This window comes from Micropterus dolomieu, linkage group LG06 (genome assembly GCF_021292245.1).
Source record: "Micropterus dolomieu isolate WLL.071019.BEF.003 ecotype Adirondacks linkage group LG06, ASM2129224v1, whole genome shotgun sequence".
In the NCBI taxonomy this organism is placed as follows: Eukaryota; Metazoa; Chordata; class Actinopteri; order Centrarchiformes; family Centrarchidae; genus Micropterus; species Micropterus dolomieu.
This window is the reverse complement of record NC_060155.1, coordinates 24779123-24800104: the sequence shown is the minus strand read 5'-3', so window position 1 is coordinate 24800104 and position 20982 is coordinate 24779123. Positions and strand designations below refer to the sequence as shown.

General features: G+C 37.8%; 1 protein-coding gene across 7 annotated transcripts; it reads left to right on the top strand.

Annotated features, from left to right (window-relative positions):
- The first annotated feature begins 68 nt into the window (after positions 1–68).
- lyn (LYN proto-oncogene, Src family tyrosine kinase) lies at positions 69–20855 on the top strand. 7 transcript variants are annotated; one of them, XM_046051781.1, is made up of 13 exons: positions 69–196; positions 4471–4547; positions 6862–6904; positions 8791–8896; positions 9474–9572; positions 9853–9956; positions 10087–10236; positions 10482–10634; positions 15542–15724; positions 15914–15990; positions 17174–17327; positions 17960–18091; positions 19263–20855. In XM_046051781.1, exons 2-13 carry the CDS (start codon positions 4476–4478, stop codon positions 19463–19465), a joined length of 1476 nt encoding a protein of 491 aa, XP_045907737.1. In that variant the 5' UTR covers positions 69–196; positions 4471–4475; the 3' UTR covers positions 19466–20855. The 7 variants fall into 7 exon arrangements, with proteins under 7 accessions (XP_045907737.1, XP_045907736.1, XP_045907740.1 ...); XM_046051780.1 differs by having other exon boundaries at positions 4471–4607; XM_046051784.1 differs by lacking the exons at positions 69–196; positions 4471–4547 and adding an exon at positions 5386–5457.
- Positions 20856–20982: the final 127 nt, after the last annotated feature.

Genomic DNA, 20982 nt, shown 5'->3' with positions numbered 1-20982 from the left:
ATCCCCCCACTAGTTTCTCTGAGTTCCTCATTCTGGTGTGTTTAACAGTCCATGTCGATGGGCTGAACCACTGGACAAGCCAAATATCAGTCTGTCAGTCAGTCAGATGAAAAACACAGAGGAGAAATCTGAGGATTAAAGAACTTCTTCACAGTGGATGAACTGTTTCCTTGACCAGGGATACACTCTAAGAGCGGTAAGCACTTACTTACTGTCTTTTTGATTCATAAACATCTATATAGACATAATTTGAACACACTAAGCACCCCTTTTTTGTTTGCCATTGGGCTGACCGTGCTCGATCTTTTGCTTGCTCACTATTACTCTAATTTTCTTAGGAACAAAAGTAACATTATGTGGTAGACAAGGGTGAGCGTAAAGGTGTGAAGCTGCTATTGGATGTTTAAAGTAGGGCTGAACAATTAATCGTATTTTAATCAAAATCGCAATGTGGCATACTGCAATTTACAAATTGCTGGAGGAGCAATATTTTTTAAAAGTGAAATGTGTATAAAATACCATTTTCAATTAAATATTACTTACTTAGGAAAACAACTTTCATTGGTACAAATCCCCTCAAACATCACACCATCTTTAAGACCCATCTGTAAGTCAGGAATTGTGTGCGTATGTGTTGTGGTGGCTCTCTTTCTGGACTCAAACACTATTGTTTTGCATGCTCAAATGTATCATAAATTTAACTCCTTTGGGAACAAAAGTACAGTTGGTAAACAAGGGTCACGACAAGGGAGTGTTACTGAAGTGTCTTTTTAGTTCCTTTTAGAAAAACAGTTTTTCTTTATGGTTTTACTATGTGCTTCGTTGTTCCTTATTGGAGTTCTTGACCTTTGAAGTGTGATCTGACGTGAGATCCTTTGTCTCCTTACAACAGTTCTAGGTTTCCTGCTGTTTTAAAGAGCTTTCATTGGCTCACAAGACTAGCTAAGTGTATTCCTTTTGTCTCTGTTTTTGATGCTCACTAATGCAACTTTGTTTCCTGTTTTAGAAAACAGGTGTTCATTTATGACCAGCATGTACTTCTGCTGCTGTGATGCCTCAGTTTCCCTGCATCCTATCAATACAGTTCATTTCATCTCGACCTTGTTGTTTAGTTATGCACCTTTGGCCATAATCTCTTGTAAAAGGTTGTGTTTGTGTAGTTCATTATTATGAAATTATAATTACTCGAAGCTCTATCTGAACTATCAGTATTACTGTTTGTTTTTTTTTGTGTATGTGTGGGTGTTGTCTCTGTATTACTGTACGGCCCTCAGAAATGTACAGCAAATATGTATTATGTTATGACTGAATACATTTGAATAATGTCAGATGTAAAATATCACAGCCGACGGGACTCAGCTGGACTCTTGCATCGTAAGCAAAACATCTGCAACTAAGGAGACAATTCACATGTACACACAATGGTTAGATATACCAGTAGAATAAATAAAAGCAGTTCTTTAAAGCTGGGGTAGGAAATTTTTTTCAGAAGCATTTGTTGTTATACTTATTGAAATTCTCTTCACATCCTGACAGCATTTATTGGGTCTCTTGCTAGTTCTCCAACTTTGCCTACACCAGCTTTAACAAACACCAAAACTGACTTTAGCAAGGCGACTAGACCAAAAGTAGGAACATTATAAAATATGGAATGAATAAGGAAGTAAACACTAAACATTTAACCGACAGTATATATTATATAGTATAGTATATAGTATATATATATATATATAAAGTGGACTACATCAAGCTGACAAAGTGGTTAAATATTCTCTAATGGGTCCAAAGTTCGAATAAATATGCCTTGACTGACACTATTTATTTATTGCCCATATTGCAAACTCCATCATAGGGCCAAACAGCCAGCATGGCTAAAAAGCAGAAGGTACATATCTGACAAAACTGTTCAAAACACTCTCAAAGACCATCACAGAGCTACACACCATATTGCACGAAACATAACTTTCATATTATAGTCTTTCTTTTTGATGTTATGGATTGTGGTCTATTTGATCTTTCTTCTTGTAGTTGCTATACACCTTCTTTGAAACAACACCCAAGTTTAAAAAGATCATGTGGTTATTTGGTTGTACATATACGTATCTGTGCACGTAGATCATGATGTCAGTGTTTGTGGGTTTCCTGTGGGTCAGCAGAAAACAGCCCACCTCCAAGCCACAAAAACAAACTAACACGGCAATCCTCCCCGACCAAGGATTTACAAAGTCGAATCAGAATTGTCAAGTCCTGCCTATAGATAGTCCACAGATAGTCTAATCATGGGGTTTATTGTTGACCCTTTTCTGTCTTTCGCCTGCCATTTACCGTTTATTGACGTGCTGCCGACAACTGCATGCACTTCACGGTTACTTGAAATAGACTATTTCAAGTAACCGGCTATTCAAAAACGATAAAATATTCTTTGTGTGGTACATCAACGGTGGTAAATTATCCAAAAGTCACACGAGATGCGGACAACTCAGAACCAACACCTGTGAAGCTGGGGCTCCGTCTCTTCAGCAAGTGTTCCTCTTCTGCCACTACACACATACACACTACACCTACACATGCGCGCTGACGACCCAGGGTTAAGATTACAATTTTGGATTTATTCACGCACTTTAAAAACATTTATTGAAAGTTTTATTCTTTTTACATGTTTATTTACAGCATTAAACATTGAAATATATATTGTAATAGGCTGTATATTAACTTATTGGGAGAAAACTGTTAGTTCTATGTAAAATCAGATGTTGAGCACCCCCATATCGCCTGTCGAATCAGGCTCCGCCGATCTAAGCATCGAATCTTGGATTTGGGGTCAACCCTAATGCAAACTAAATCCTTTTACTTCAGAAATATATTGCATTATACTTAGATAAACACAACAATAAAACTGTTCATTGGAAGCCAGACTAATATAACTCTTAATTTAATTTCAGCTCCTTTAAGAGTTTCCTCCAAGCTCAATGTTTTGAATTGTATTAAAGTAACTATTAAAACACCATCATATTTTCACCTCATCTCATTGCTGCCTGGATTATGATCACTGGCAATGTTTATTTTCCAATCCAGGAAGTGTGACATCAGGTAGAAGGTCAGGTGGAAAGCATAAAAATTTGTTACCAGAGATGCCGGAAAGTTTGTGTCCAACTTTCCATGAATTTTGATACTATAACACTTAGTCAATAGAATAGCTTGACATTTTAGAAAATTTACTCATTTGCTTTCTTTTTAAGAATTAGATGAGAAGATACAACTCTTGTTACTGTACATTATGTAGCAAGCTGGAGCAAGGTAGTGATTAGCCTAGCTTAGCATAAAGACTGGAAGTAGGGGTAGCCTGCCTCACTCAGAGTCTCAAAAATCCATTTAAAATTATTTTTTATGTTTATGCGTCCTAAACTGTCACACCTCGACTTTACTGACTTGTATGTATGCAAAGTTCGTCACCAGAGAGGTGTTTTCACATTCGTCTACCTCTACTTCCCTAAAAATCTGAGATTCAAATGTACTCTGGGCAAGCTAGATTTGCTACATAACAAATACAAAGTCACTCACTGTCTAGCAAATGCCACTGGCAAAGAAACCTTATTTAAACCTGCAGAGCAGACTTGTCAGTACAGAGAGCTAGAGTTATAATTACTGTTTTCTTCCTCTAGTTATTTATCCCATTGTTGCCGTATGCGTTATCATACTAATATCTATTGTTGCTCATAGATCTCTCACTTTACTGATGCTTGTATGTGGTTCCTCATATGTAAGTCACTTTAGATAAAAGTGTCTGCAAAATGAGTAAATGTATTTAAATGTACTTTTGGTTGCCATACTTTGTACCTACCTTCAGTATAATTTTGAATGCAGCACCTCTGCTTGCAAATTAGTATTTTTAAATTGGGGTATTGCTTTCTAAATACTTCTTCCAGGACAGATTTTCAGTTGCTCCTTTTTGTATATTGCATAATGTGAAATACTTATTACAGTATATACACCATTACAACTCTCAATACTATCTGTGTCATAGAGCTCTACTCCTCCTTCATATTATACTCTGATGATAGAAACAATAACTAAATTGTAGCAAAAAAAAAAGAAAAAAAAAGACTAATTTCGACCACAAGCTCTGCAAACAGAAGTATTTGTTGGATTTGTTGGTCAGATGATTAGAGCTTTTACATGCAGAGTAGAAAGAGATTTATACCGCAGCAGGTTAATTTGAGACATAGAGTAACTTTTTGTTAGCCTAGTTTAAAAGCGTATGTTAGCATTTCCTCTTTGACACCAAGTGATAAAAAAGGATAAAATGATCACATCGCTAGTTTAGTTCTGTGCTATTTTTTACATTCCAGAGACAAAAAGTGACAGGTGTTGGGGTAGAAAACATTTTAAGTGGTGCTGGCTTCAGCAGCTGTAAATGGCAAATGTGTAACAGTCCAGTTCTCTCTTCCTTTTTCTCACTTCCTCATGCAGGCAGGATGGGCTGTATGAAGTCCACGCTGAGCGAAACTCTGAGCGGAGGAGTGGAGAAAAAGATCAACCAGCAGACTGTACGTACCGAGCAAACGCACTATGTCAGAGATCCTACCTCCAGTACAAAAAACAACATAGTAAGTAGTCAGACAGCTGGGCTGACCAAAACACAAATTTCAGTTATAGACAATAAGACACTGTTTTCTGTTCCTTGAGATAACATTTGCAGTGTGTAGTGGTGCTGATTTTAGCCGAAAGTGAAAACCAAAGAAAAGTCACAGCATAGAAATCAATCATTTATTTATTTAATGTGTCCTGGTTAATTTCAAAATTCAACAAATGGAATAGTGAAGATGAAAATACCCATAATCACTGTAGAGGTTTTGCCTTGACCTTCATTACACTAAATAAAGAATGTTGTGAAATGACTCAGTTCTCAAGAGAGTATTTTACAATTCAGATCCGCCCTTTCCTACTCATTTGCAAAAAATAGCTACTCTATATTTCCCAATGAACAGAACTTCCCTGTCTCACATGATGACGTCTATCAGGAAATAATGAAATTGTGAAAGTCCATAGTCCAACAAGGATAATATGCCAGTTAAAATAATGGAAGATAGATAGATAGATAGATAATTATTCTTAAAGAGGTGGTATTATGCTCATTTTCAGGTTCAAAATCTTATTTAGGGGTTGTACCAGAACAGGTTTACATGGTCTAACTTTCAAAAAACACCATATTTTCCCCTCATACTGCACATCGCTGCAGCTCCTCTTTTCACCCTGTGTGTTGTACGCTCCGCTCTTGAGCTACAGAGTGATGCATCTTACTTGTACAAAATCTTTGCTGGGAGTTGCACATGCGCAGTTCCCAGGTAAGGACTACTAGCCAATCAGAAGCAGAGAAAGGCGGGTCGAAACAAGGAAGTGTGATCCAAATCAAAGCCTCTTCAGACTGAGACCTTAACCTAGCAGATAGTAATTATGGTAAGTTACTCATCATTGTTCCACATCTTACCATAAACCACTTCAAAAATCACTTCAACAATTTTTCACATCAGGTGTAACATTAGCATTATAGTTATAACTTTAGCTGTGTTAGCCAACGTTTACAACAACTCCGCACTTGAACAGTCTGAAGTTACATTGCAGTGTTTATATTAAATATAATTCACAACCAATAAAGCATACTTACAGCTTGTGATTGTGGATTTCCAGGCCCAAACAGAGTCGCAGTTGCATCGTCTTTTAGGACTAAACGTTGAACTGTTGCCGGTGTTCTGACGATCTATGCTGCCTTGCCGAAAAATGCTACCATAGCGCAAATCGATAGACTCGACTCTACTCGACTCTACTCGACTCTACTCGGCCCTACTCGACCCTACTCGACTCTCTACTCGGCCCTACTCGACTCGGCCCTACTCGACTCTACTCGGCCCTGCTCCGTTTTCCGTTGCAGGTAGTACGCACAGATAGTACGTAGCTTGTCGTCATAGCGACGCCACACACAACTGCCGCGACGTAATGTTCAATGCGACACACACACCAGCGATCCACAGAGCTTTCTCTTTTTTAAGTTAAAACGTTTCAACATTACTCAGAATATAAAGACAGATAAGCGGTATGAAAACCTTCCAGCTGTGTTTTGCTCTGCCGTTGTTGCTGCAGCGGTCCGTGTGACGGCGGGAGCAGAGGGCTCTGTGAGCGGGCGGCTGGCCGGCCTCACACGCTCCTCCCGCGGGTCGGCACAGGCTTCATTTGCGGAGCTCCTCAACTCAATCTCAAAATCTACACAGCTGATTTGGCACCTCAAAACTTCTTAGAAGTGGATTTAGTGATGAAATTCCATACAAAAACTGTGAATAGTGAATATTCTCTCTGACCAATCAGCATTTTAGTTTCCCTCAGCTCGCTTGGAACCTCGATGGAGGTGAGATGATATGAAAAAAAGTACCTGGAAGCAACTTTTCTACAATGGGAAACCAAACAAAGGCGAGTCGAGCCAAAGGGCCTCCGCTCAGACTAGCTTGGTTTAAGGTCGTGTCTGACCCCTGCTAGCTGCTTGGCAAGCTTTATGACGCGTTTTCATTGTGACGTCACAAGTAAAGGAAGTGAAGGGCTGAACTACAAACGAGCTGTTTTCAAGCGGTTCAGAGCAGAGTTTTCTGTGGGAGATGGGAACTCCCTTTGGGCTGGACTTTGGGCTTTTTCACTTTGCAAACCTGTTACATGCACAAAAAAGAAATATAACTCAATAAAGGAGAGGGAAAAAGCCAAAAAGCATAATACCACCTCTTTAATATTACTTTTGTGTTAGAAGCAGTTATAGATGTCTGTGTTATCACACAACTCTTGTTTCTCATCCTGAAAACTCTTGGTCTGTCTTTACAGAATAATTCTCTGTTACCTGGTCAGATGTTTCAGAAGATGGAAGGTACGCCACATTCTTTATTTCTTTATGTTTGTTTCATTCTCTCTTGTGCTGGTGTAAAAATTGTTGGATACCTTTCCATTTTGAAAGAAGAAGCAGGGGAGACCGGGGATGGTTGTAAAACGGGTCAGTTGTAATCACTGGCTGTATAAAAGAAGTGGGCATAGTCCCTGTGACGTCACCTATAGGTTTCAAGGTACAATGTAGCTTATTAGTCATTATACAGCACAAGGCTGCATTATGAAACAAAATTTGTAGTATCTTCATGCTACACACACAACAAATAATTAAGTGTAGGCCTTTATTAAAATATATTTACATATAAATAAATAAGGGTATACAGTTATTTATATACATGCACGTATACACGTATTTACGCTTGTGCATCCAATCACAAGGACGCATGCAAGTGATGAGTATTAGCTAATCACAGCACTGTAGGGCAGAACGTTTCTACACTCCGGCAGGAAAAAAGTTCCTGCTAGTTTTGTAGCACATCAGGAACCAGTTACGAATCACCTGATTCACTCTGCACATGCTCAGTTTAGTCCTTATTCCACATGTGAAAAAGTAGCACCCAATTTTAGAAGGAAAATCATTGTTTTGAGGTAAGAAGATTTTTTTTACTTAATTTATTTTTGTTTTTGTTTTTGCATTTGCCTGCTTGTCTTGTAGTAAAACTCATCAAACTTTAATTACATTTATTACATGTCTATGTAACCTAGATATCTTTCATGTTAGTTGTTAGTGCTAATGTTTTAGCTATAAGCTGTAAGGCAAGCTAGTTCATGGCTACAAGAGTCTGGGTTAGTTGAACAACAATGACAGCAATACAAATGTTACAACCCAACAAAATGTTTAGTTGTATTAATAAGTTTTGATTGAATTTCAGTATGTGTCTGACACACACACACACACACACACACACATTTAGCTGGTGCACATTTGCACATTTTGTCAAGTTGTATTATTATGTTCACTACCATGTCACTACTGTGACTGACAGCAACTAAGATACAGATGCAGAGAAAACAGATAGAACATTTAATAGCATACACATGTAACTAGCTGCATTTTGAACGCACTGGCTTAAAAGAGCTCAAAGATACAAACAGAAATGTCAAAAATGTTACAACCCCTTGTCTATCTTTGTTTCAATAGACTTTGTTTAGCATTTACTAAAGTACTAATTAAGAAAACAACTGTGATAAAAGGAAAATCAAGCAAGAAAAACTTTTCTACAGTTGTAGCTCAACAAAACACTTTGTACTTAAAAGACTGTAACTTAACTACTGTAAAAGACCCATTTGATTTAGCTAACTCAGATTACCAAAGCCTTATATTTGGGCTTTGGGCTGAATTTGAGAATGTAGCCATCAATAACTTGTTCAATATAAATTGTGCATGTGAGAATTATACTGTAACATATGTGAACGTATTCTTTAATTTCAGTGTATTGTAAATGGCAACTAAATCTCCAGCTTGCAAGGCAAGTGACCTAGCTAATCCTTCCAGACTATCTTAACACAAACCAGTACTAGATGTTGGCTAATGCTGGACTGACAATGTGCAACTGACATGAAAGAATACTTATTAAGTATTGTGTGTACATACCGAATGAGATTAATGTTTTTCCAGATATACTTTACTCAGTAGAGGATGATGATGATATTGATAACCAGTGAAACATCTACACTCTGTAATATGTTGAGGTTGCTTGTGAATGGGTCACTTGTACTATACTATATATAGAGGTGTTGGTTTGTACATTATCTCTTTAACCTTTGTCTGACATTTCTGTATGAAAGCTTGCACTGTGTGTGACACAGATTGCATGATTAAAATAAGCTGTGAGATTTCTCAATATGTTTTTCTATATCCTCCTTTAGAGCAAAGGGGCGTTGGTAAAATAATGGTCAGCCTTTACCCGTATCAAGCTGTGCATCCTGATGACTTAGGATTCAAGAAAGGAGAGAAGATGAAAATCTTAGAGGAGTAAGTGTCCGATACTGATGGTAGACTGCTTAAATGTTATTCATCATTTATAACATTGCATCATGTAAGGAAAGAACCAAAGATGAACTCTTACACAAGATAAGAAATTTAGCTATTTCAACTGCACACCATAAAGAGACTGTCAGAGTCGGGTACAGTTTACCGTAACCTCTTCAACTCTGAAAGACCCACTGGTCCACCCAACTCTTGCATCACAAGTTTTCAAACTAAAATTTCAAATGATACCAATATATATCAGGTTGAATTTGAAAGAAGTACTCATTAAATGGTGCTTAAGGCATTAGACAGATTTCAGTTTGATGTAGTGGTGCATGCAATAAAAAACTTTGTTTCTTTCACTGTGAGCTCCTTATAATTGCAATAAATTGTTGGAAGATGCTGATGAATGGAAATCTGGTATTCTTGTCTACATAATTTTTTATTCTACTTTAAAGCCACTTAAGATGGAACCTGTGGAAAATCAGGGTCTAGTCTAGTACACCCAGGTTTTGCAGAAGGCACTGTCAACACTGACATCAAATGACGATGTGCTAAAATAGATTTATATTTCCTGCAGACACGGGGAGTGGTGGAAAGCAAGATCTTTGACAACAAACAAAGAAGGATTCATCCCATCCAATTATGTTGCCCAAGTTGACACCATAGAAACAGAAGAGTGAGTAGCTGCATACATATAAATTACTTTATATTGTTCTCCATATAGTGCTTTTGTTTCATGCTGACAATTTTCATTGCAATGTACATTGTACAAATCTATATGAATTACAGGATGATGATTGAAAGCCACTATTCTTTATTAACTTTCCATAATTAATCTACCAATCACAATGGAGGATTTTCAATCTTTAGGACAACCAAATAAACAGGTCAACCAATAGTTGGCAATGAGTAAAATGTCCATTTTGTATATTCAGTGCATTTCCTGTTCATTGCAGGTGGTTTTTCAAAGACATCACAAGAAAGGATTCAGAAAGGCAGCTGTTGGCGCCCGCAAACAAACCAGGGTCTTATCTTATCAGGGAAAGTGAAACATCAAAAGGTAGGCTTTGGAAGCAGCCCCAAGAGACAGATATTTATGCACAAATATTTCCCACATTCAGTTCATGGAGCTTCAATTCAACCATTTCTAATTGCTACTCACTCGCTTTTACTTGATTGTTTTCCCACAGGAAGCTACTCATTGTCCATCAGGGATGTGGATGCCCAGGGGACAGATTCAGTCAAACACTATAAAATCAGGATGATGGATAATGGCGGCTACTACATCTCTCCTAAAATCTCCTTCAGGGACATCGGCAGCATGATCAAACATTACCACAGTGAGTGTGACTCTTGAATGGAGGCGCTTAATATTGTTGAAGAAAATTTCACCCTGCCACACTAATGTGTTTAATATGAGTTGTTGATTTTGTTATTATTTGTGTAAACACCTTTACTCATGAGAAACATTTATTTATATAACAATGTGATTCAGTTTCCGCATTACTTGAATAAGTATGCCATGTTATTCATTACCAAGGAAAATTGAACACTGAAGCTGTATCTCCGTGTGTGTACCTTCTAGACAAAGCGGATGGCCTGTGTCGTAAATTGGACCGTCCGTGTGTGAAGCCCAATGTTCAGAAGCCATGGGATAAAGATGCCTGGGAGATTTCTAAAGAGTCAATCAAGATGGTGAAGAAACTCGGAGCTGGACAGTTTGGAGAAGTCTGGATGGGTGAGTGAAGACAAAAATTTTGCCTGGATTTTACCAGTAACCTTGACTAAGAACAGCTTCTTATGCTCAAGAGTAGATGGAGGGAATATTAACCCCCCTTTGGGACCAGGCCACAATGAGCTCCCTGTGATGCTCCTTGTAACTTGTTGTGATGGAAAGGTGTGTGGCTAGTGGGAGTTATAGCTCCCAGCAGGTTCAACAACGCTGGATTTGTTTCAGTTGGGGCTTGTAGCAATAGACAGCAGACTGCCTCCTCGGGTTGGGGGATTTGACGTGGTGATAAAAACACCACCCCACAACTACAAAAAAGGGCATTGTCATTGAATGCAGATGTACGTTAGTTGTTTTGTGTAGTAATGTAAGGATGCGTGGTTGGGTGAGCATGTTGGAGGACCCAAATGCAGGAAACAAGGCTGACAGGTTCAGTTCAAAGATTTAATTAAACAAAAGGCGAGCACACTTACAAACACAGTGGCTGAGTCCAGGGTATTCAAAGTAAAATAAATAATGAAACTGGTAATCCAAGAACTGGCGGGGGAAAAAACAGGCAGACAGAGGACATCACTGTACAGAGCATTACAAGCTACAATGACCGGACCGAGACTGAGGGAAGCAAGCAAGGAAATATACACAGGGTTAACGAGCTGGGAGGAGGTACACAGGAGAGGGACATGAGGCTAACGAGGCACAGGCAGAGAGAGCAGGGGAAAACAGGAACTGCTTGCTACTCCCTCTCCCTACCTACTTCCACTCTGTTTGTGCGTTCGTGCGGAGGGTATGCCACATTGAGTGCCATCTGAAACCAATGAGGTCGGAGTGGTAGTGGGTTGTTAAACCCTCAAATGCTGAGTCAGCACCGATGCTGGCTTGTTGAAGGTGTGTGGACCTTTCTTTCAATTTGCGTACCGTGTGACTTCGCCAGTTAACATGTAGAATTTCTTATTTTGAAACTACATTGACATTGTCACGTCACCATTCACAGGTTAACAACATTTGATTTATATTGAAATGTTGTATTTGTGAATGTAACATTTTTCAAATAGGCTAAGTTAAAGAGGTTCAAATAAATAGGCTTTTCTTTACAATGAATATCAGTCTTTTTATAATATATATATATATATTTATACAGTTACAGTTTCGTTATTGAAAAAAAACACACTTTTCCTCAACATCAATCCTGAATCTTAATACCGCTGTTGTTTATTTGACACACGTATTATAGCAGTGAGTGCAGCAGTAACGTCAGATCCTATTTATGCTGGGGAGAGAGGGTAGTTCGTCCGAAGGATGCCGCTGTTTTTAAACCCTACGCGGGTTAGGGAGCTTGATTTGGCCTGGAGGATGACTCCGACCAGAGTTCACTCCGTGTCGGAGTGGAAGTGAAACAGGGTCTAGTTTCGGAAAGGCCCAGAGAGACTGGCATGCAGAGTGATAACTGGGGGAACAGACATGACACAGGTTACTGAACACATAACAGATCAGAAACTAATAAAGACACAAGCAGACAGATCACGAAGAACTACAACCAACAATGAAAACAGACTGAAGCTGGGATTAAAGAGAACACAGAGCAGACAAGGGCAAAATAACACAGAAGTACATAGACCAACAGTAAACACTAAGACATGAACTGAGACACAGAACTAGGAGCTAAGATGCAGGACTAAATCTATAATAAATGACAGACAGGTACAAAGTGAGCTCAACAGAACCAGTACATGAACAAGGAAATACACAAGGCTAAACAGAGAACACAAGACCAGGAACCGAACCTGAAAACAGGAAGCATGGAACAAGTGAAGGAACAGAATTAAGTAGGGAACAGAGACGGAACCAACTGGGAAACAGGACAAAACTTAACTCAGACAAACTAGGTTACTGGACACTAGACAATAGACAAGACAGAACCCCAATACCCAACAGACCAAAATAACAGATAATCAACTGACCAAAACCGAAGAGTGCAAAACATGGCATGGCTGACTGGCAGAGTGTGACAAATAACCATGATTCAAGGCTGCAAAATGCTAAACTTCCAGTTTCTATGTCATTTCATCTTAAAAGAAAAAAGAAGAACAAAAGTAAAGAAGGTTTTACACACGGATGTATGTTCATTGTTGTTAATACCAAGCTATTACCTGCTTATTATTTGTTAATACACAGTATTACTTAATTCCTTTTTATCAAGCTATTAACCCACAATATAACCCATATTTGGGGTATAATAGGCTTTATGTGAAATGTAGTCTTTATTTAGAAACTAAATTAAGAAGCACAAACATCAGTAATATCTTTGATGTTCCATCCACACAATTACACCAATCCCACCCTAATTCATTTATAATAGCATCTTTAAATGTCCTGCAAATGGCACCTTGATTTTGGTGGTTGATTGAAGCAGAGTGTGTCTAATTCAGTTTTGCAGGTCAGAGGATTTCTAATTCCTTTCTCTCATTCAATGTAAATTCAGAGCTGCAGAAATGGACAGTACAGGGAAGTTGTATTTCCCACTATTTAACTGTGAGAGCTGACTGCTATCTCTGGAAATATGCTGTAATGTGTCCACGCCTGACACTGTAGTGAAGACTGGCCCAGGAAGATCACATCCATGTGTGCATCAGTGTCAATTTTATAATCTGTGTGTGTGTGTGTGTGTGTGTGTGTATATATGCGTGTATGTATATGTATGTGTGTATATATATATATATATATATATATGTGTGTATGTGTGTGTGTGTATGTATGTATGTATGTATGTATGTATGTGTGTATATATATATATATATATGTGTGTGTGTGTGTGGGTGTGTATATATATACAACAGACAGGGGTGTGCAGAGAGGATTATATATATATTACGGCAATGAAATACTTTGTCAGGTTTCTTAGTTGTTTAAAAAAGCATATTCCTGTTCTGGAAGTGTTAATTTTTTTATTAAACACTTACACAACTGCTGCTGCAATTCTTTGAAAGAAAAAGGAAGTATATGACAACAAAAAGAGTGGGTGGGTAAAAATGTGGAAGTCTGTTTTCTGGTTCCAGGAATGAGGTTTATACTGAAAGAATGACTTTATTTGTAGTAATGATATCACACAAAATACACTGGATAAATCCAAAAATAATGTGGTTATCAATGTTAAAAGGTTATTTTCAATCTTTAAAAAGCTGTATGTGAGAATATAATAGATGTGTTTTCGTTGTGGTGACAAATAGACTGTACAGCCACACTGAGCTGTCTGAGAGAGGCCTGGCAAACGTATCTGGCAGTAGAAATCAGGGAAAAGAGCACGTCCATTCCTCTTCTGTATGCACCAGACATGTATTGTTTCAGTTCAAAAGATTAAACAGACTACACCCATCAAAACTGAGACTCTCCAAGATGTTTCCTACAGTAAATCCAATAAAACCTCTCCCACTTAACCTTGCGGAAAGATATGATGAAGCAATTACAATTAGATCATATAAAATTGTGGAAATATAAATATGAAAACCTTTTATAGACTATTAGATAAACCCATGATGGTAATGGATAACACAATATTATCAATAGTGTTTTATGCAATCTGTGTGCGATCCCTTCAGACAAACCAGGTTCAGCCTGTTTCCCTGACAGTATAGTTTGAGTAGCTCAAACATTGACAAGAAAGCACTGTGATTAAAGGACATAATATCTGTGACCTTACGTATGAAGAGGGAGAAGAGTTTGCTACCATGCCAAAATAAGTCACCTGACCCTGTCTGGGAATGCACAGTTAATTCCTTCTTCCTGTTCATTTAAGGAAATAGTCAGTTTCATGAATATAAAACTAGTACGACCAGCAGCCCTCTCCTGTACTCCTTTATCCTGTCACTCTCTCTGTAACCCCTCCCCTGGCTACTTCTTTATAGCACATCATGATTCATGCTTATTACCAGGCTTGCACAGTGACTTGTTATTACTGCACTGTATGTAACTGCAATATCTGTTGCTTTGTTCATATAACGTTCAGTCTGCCCACAAATGAGCATTGGCATTGGCAGAGCAGCAAAGAGCAATATTCTATTCTGAGACTGTTTGATTTGGATAATTTTTAGTGGTCTGATTGTTAATCTCCCCAGTATTTCATAATAAAAAGCAACAATTAGTGAAAGGTCAGATTTGTGTAATGAAATATATGACAGAGAGAGGGAGAGAGTACTGTGCAGGTTATGTCATATTTTTATTGTTGTCTTTTATCAACTGCTATGATTTTAATGTTTTTATCTGTCTGTGAAAGCACTTTTTGATAAGTGCTCCACAAATAAAGTTGATTATTATTATTATTACTTTAACAATCCCAATGGAAATAGAAATATTATCGCACATGAATCTTAAAAGCAAAAACAAATTAGGACACAAGTAAATAATTCCATAAATAACTAAAATGACAAACTAAAACTAAAACTTAAAACCTCTGTAATGCCAGGTCTAGTGTAACACTGACTGTGTATTTTTATTTTTGTGATACTACTTCAATTTCAAATGCAAAAATGAAAAGTGAAAAGGCTATGTGTACATCCAGGGGTTTATTAATAGGCCGTATGTTTTATTTTCCTGAACTTTTGCTAAAGGTGTTGTACATGTAGGAAACTTTGCTTTTGAAGCTAAAAATTTAAATTTTGAAAAATAATTTTTTATAACCTGTTTGTTTCAAATATGACCTATGGCATCCCTCAGGGTTCAATTCTTGGTCCAATTCTATTCTCCTCCTCAGTAATATCATCAGCAAATACAATACACATCCACTGTAAGAAAGTCCGTTTTCAGAGCTATTGCCTGTTTCAAATTGTCCAGTATTCATAGTAGCACTCAAGACACTGATGATTTCAGAGTTTCATGGAAATGTATTAATACTCTCCATTCTCCTTCACTTTCCGTCCGATCAGCTTACTACAACAACTCAACCACAGTAGCAGTGAAGACACTGAAGCCAGGCACCATGACAGTTGAAGCCTTTCTGGATGAAGCCAATGTCATGAAGACGCTGCAGCACGACAGGCTGGTGCGGCTCTACGCTGTTGTCACCAAGACAGAACCCATCTATATCATCACTGAATTTATGGCAAATGGTAAATTAGCTTTTTTAAATTTTTATTTTTACACATTCAGCTGATATTCTTATCTGCAGCAATTTCCAATCAGTGCAGCAGTACAAAAACATTTTATATGGATACACAGAAAGCATACAGTCCACCAGTGCACACATGGACACAAACATACAAGACACTGACATTATTTCTCATCTGTCTTGTCTTTAGGGAGCCTACTAGACTTCTTAAAGAGTGACGCAGCGTGCAAACTGCAACTACCCAAGCTCATCGATTTCTCAGCGCAGGTGATTTTTACACTGACTACAATGCGCTGCTTTTTCTCACAGCTCTCCTCTGTGGTTGTGAAACAGACATTACGCCGCTGTTACCGTTGTTGAACTGAAAGAAGGAACCAAAAGCACAAATCTGATAATCAATTTAAAATTCTCTTGCGATGGTGTGTAGCGCAACAGCACATTGTGGTGTTGCTGCTTGGGTCGATGAGTCTATCAGAGCCAAGCAGGACTGATGAATGAATAAATGTTTCTTGTAAAACCCCAGTAGGCAGACAAGTAGACCTACCTATAATAAACATCCACTTCTCTCCTTAATGAAAAACTAATTAGACCTTTTGACTGACAATCTCAGAACCCTTTGCCAATTGTCTGGCAACGATTTAGTTTCTGGGAGCAAAGGCCAATGTTTCAGGGCTTCCAGTGTAGCCAGCGGATATCTGGATAATGGATAATGGCTAACGGATTTCCCCGCCAAGGCTTCCTTTTCCTTGCACTGGTCTTTGTTTAGAGTCCAATTTGCACTCTTGGAAGCCATCGCCTATTTTCTGATGATGATTTAAATGAAGATGAATCACAAAAAGCTAATAAAAAGCTAATCTCTAGGATTATTTTATGGGCCAGTTTCCTGGAAAGAACTTATTATTGGAATAAGTTATTATTCACTGGAAAATTTTGAAAGAAAATTTCAATTAGAACACCTTCAGTTATTTATCTCCAATTCATTTCTAGGGTAACCTCAGCTGGTAAGCTGAACAAAATGTGTAGTTTTTCAAGCATACAATTCAACATACAGTATAAAGAATAAAGTTTCTAATAATAAATAAATATTTGCTTAAATTTAAATGAAATTCCATCAAGAAAATGACTGTTTTTGCTGTAAATAGTTACATAATTCTTTGCAGGAAACTTCCTTCAAAATTATTAGAAAATTGCAGACCTGTAAATTGCATCAGTTTACCAGTGCGTTACATTCTTGAGTATTTTTAAATACATATGTGAATGATTTTGCATATGATGTCATTTAGACTCTGTAGTGTGGTGATATTTGTAATGTTTGAGGCATTATGTACTGTGTATTTATTTTTCTTCAATGGTTTCCTGCCAGTTTTATTTTTTCAGTCCTGCCTGAAATTTGTGAGAATGATGAAACAGTGCCCTTCTTGAAGTCTAAATTTTCCTTGTGCTGTTGCAGATAGCAGAGGGCATGGCGTACATAGAGAAGAAGAATTATATTCACAGAGACCTGAGAGCTGCTAATGTCCTGGTGTCAGAGAGTCTCCTCTGTAAAATAGCTGATTTTGGACTGGCAAGAGTCATAGAGGACAACGAATACTCTGCCAGAGAGGGTAAACTTTGTGTGTGTATGTGTTTGCGTGTCTTTGTATTTTCAAGAAAATGTGTGTGTGTCAGCATTTCTGTCTTGTGAAAGAGTTTTTTTCCAGTCACATATGAGCTGACTCCTTAACTGGATACTTGTGACACATTCAAATAAAAATCCCCTTTTGAGAGCAAGAAGCAGAATAGACACCTTATTTTGAAAGACCATTGTGTTGTGGGTCAAACCAGACTTTAGGTTTCATTTACAGGTTGCTCGACTTTTTCACACTCAAATCATCGCCACCTTCACCACAATGACAAACAGCTCTGATGGCCTTGAAACATACAAAGGGTCTATTTCCTTTCATACACAGTGTTATACAGAGAGATATAGATGAGAGGGAATGCATGTGTCCGTGTGTCACAAAACAAAACCTGATTGATCACTGATCTGGAACCAGGAGACAATGAAACACACCAAGATAGAATCCAAACCTTCCGTTACATTTTACATAGACAGTATGGGTGAGATGTTTTGGAATGTGTGGCAGTATGAGTTACTGACACAAGCCATCCTTGTATAAACTAAGTATAAGCTAGTGTTAATGGTGACATGAAGTCTGTGTGTGTAACTGTGTGAGTATGTGTATGTCTTCCGCAGGAGCCAAGTTCCCCATTAAGTGGACCGCTCCAGAGGCCATTAACTACGGCTCATTCACCATCAAGTCAGACATGTGGTCCTTCGGAGTTCTGCTCTATGAGATTATAACCTTTGGGAAAATCCCTTACCCAGGTAAACGTTCACTTAAATATATGTTGTACCATTATGATTGCCATTACAACTATTGAGTAGATAGTACTGATCTTCTCGTGTTGTATATTACTGTCCTCTACTGGTGGCTGATGATAACTGCATGGAAAAACGTTCATTTGATGCAATAATTCAGTGTATAATACCAGTCTGTTTTCAGTACAACCACTACTGCTACTATAATTACCATATAACTAACAGCTTCTACTCCCACTACCGCTGCCACCACCACTGCTACAGCTACCATACTTTTTTATTCTTACTTCATACCATTCAATCTTGCTGAAAAACCAAACTGGTGAGATAAATTCAAAACAATAGCACAAAAACTGGTTATTATGTTGCTTGTGGTTCTCCCCTCAAAAACCTTTTTACATGATGAACTCAAATGTATACATTTGCACATTTGCGCACATTTTTTATCCCTTAGTGTACTGTACAGTACAACACGCCAAAAAACAAATTATTCTGCCCCAGCGTCCTGTCTTTGGTCTGGAACAGAGCAGAGATTCTTGTTCTTCACATCCCTCTCTCCCTCCTCCTCCCTCTACCTCCTCTACCTTCTTCTTCACCTCCTCCTCCTCTCTACTCCTCCTACTCGTCATCTTCCTCCTATCCCATCTCCTCCTCCAACTCCTACTGTTCCTCTTCCTTCACCTCTTACTCCTTTCCATACTGTGTTTCCTCCTCTTCTTCCTCCTTCTCCACTCTGGTGTCCTACACCTCTTCCTTCAGATTTCTCTGGATCCATTGTTCCAATAGAAGAATGAACTGACTCTGGCCCTTTTATCTATCTATTGAAGCTTCTGATTGGTTTGTTATCAATTGTGACTGTTTGTGTTAGTTGTGTACTAATTCAGTGGTTCTCAAAGTGGGTCCTTGAGTGGGTTGACCACTTGGTGTAGGCAATTAGAAATGAAGGGATTTGTGTGTAGAGTTTAGGGAAATTGGTGTGCTTTTTGAAGAATTCAGTTGCTGATTGTCTCAGAATGCAGTTCTGAGACGATCACTGCTACTATTATTACTCTTACTACTCCTACGGTTTTCATGCTCTCATTTATAGCTTGAGTATTTGAGTGGATGCAGTATGTGTGTTGCCTCTCTCTAAACACTCCTATATTCACACCTCCGCTTCTGCCTGTATTATCCCCAGGTATGACTAAAGGAGAGGTGATGTCCTCAGTGCAGCGTGGCTATCGGATGCCTCAGCCCGACAACTGTCCTGCTGAGCTCTATGAGATCATGATGTCCTGCTGGAAAAACAAACCTGACGAAAGGCCCACCTTTGACTACATGCAGAGTGTCCTGGAGGACTTCTACACCGCCACGGAGGGCCAGTACCAGCAGCAACCATAGAGAGGGACACTTTCAACAAGACTCTGACAAATAAAATATGACATTTCACATTCACTCCAGATCATGTTTGGAGCTACTTTATATGTGTTTTTATGTTTGTAATTTTTTGTATATACAAAACATTCTATATACCTGTGTATATACTGTATTCCTTTATTATTACGTGCAGGTTTCAGAATATACACTGCTTATACAAAAAGCTGTAAATTGACTTGCGGGTAAAGCAAAGACCTTTGTTTTTTCATATATTTGGTTTGTCTTACATGTCTGAAATCAGCATTGTTTGCTGTGATGTTCCATTATAACATTTCCACACACATAGGTTGATAGTTAAAGAAGGTTTCATGCCCTGCAAAAATGTATACATGTTTAGGTTATGACATTTACATTTCATGTCTAATTATTTCATACCAATTTTAAACAAACAAATGGTTCAATAACTGAATGGGATTATAATTTAGTTGTTTCTGTTTGCTTGTTGTTTCATTGACCAGTGAAGGGTTGATCGCCTTTATATCCGCTTCATATTGAAGTGCTGGAGCTCATGCTCATTTAGTTTTAATTTTTTAGGGGGTGAATGTGGAATCTGTTATCATTTCAGCATTTCAAGTATGGTATTGGTAATCAAATATTTGATAATCAAATGTGTAATATATTTGTGTTCCTTGGATTTATCGGTATGTTGAAGGAGATCTAACATGCTCATTTCCAAACATTACCATCATGACTTTCAGAATTTTCTTATCAGTTGGTATAAATAATATATATGTTATACACATGTATTAATCACACCTTAAGAATAGAGATCAATATGTATCTATACTTCGAGGATCTATTCTTCCAGTTCCAAAAATCCAATTTTATAATTTTCAGAAATGAAAGTAAAAGTTATCCAAAGGAACATGCTAAACTTTTTTGTTTGTTAATAATATTGGAATCAACCAAGTCTGCAAAATTAGTGGATGATAAACTGTCCTGGAAAAATGTCATCTTTCTACTTTTCATTAGTAAATCAATCCTGTCTTCTAACACTGACTGTATTATAGTTTAATGTGTCCATAATATATATCATACTGTAACACCGTTTGAGCAGAACATGTCCCTCATCCCTACGTTTCTAAAGAACAGCTTACCAAATGTATTTCACAACTTCTTTTTAAGGATCTCTGATGTCCATTCATAGCTTAGACCATCAACAGCCGTCCCCTCTCTAACAAAACCTGTCCATTGTTATTAGTGTTGTCTAATATGAAACACCTGTGCCTTAGTTAATGTGCTCAGTATGTGGGGGGGTGTATAACAGCGGAACTACAATTCCTGCTTTATTTTTTTGTATACACTGTTTATTTGTATTACTTTTTGCTAATAAATAAAAAAAAAATAAAATTGGGTTCTTGGCTCTTGGTATCCTTGAGTAAAAAATAACTTCAATTTAAACTACCCTGTTGCATTAACTGTAAAGACACAAGTAGCATTAAAAAATACACCCAAATTATATTTACATTTTAGCAATTTAA

What these genes read in the sequence shown, in the direction of transcription:
- lyn (XM_046051780.1), top strand. Translation starts at nt 4,476, where the DNA reads ATGGGCTGTATGAAGTCCACGCTGAGCGAAACTCTGAGCGGAGGAGTG. An exon ending in AAGATGAAAATCTTAGAGGA is followed by an intron (nt 8,897 to 9,473) that starts GTAAGTGTCCGA and finishes TATTTCCTGCAG; the next exon opens with ACACGGGGAGTGGTGGAAAG. An exon ending in TGGGAAAATCCCTTACCCAG is followed by an intron (nt 18,092 to 19,262) that starts GTAAACGTTCAC and finishes TATTATCCCCAG; the next exon opens with GTATGACTAAAGGAGAGGTG.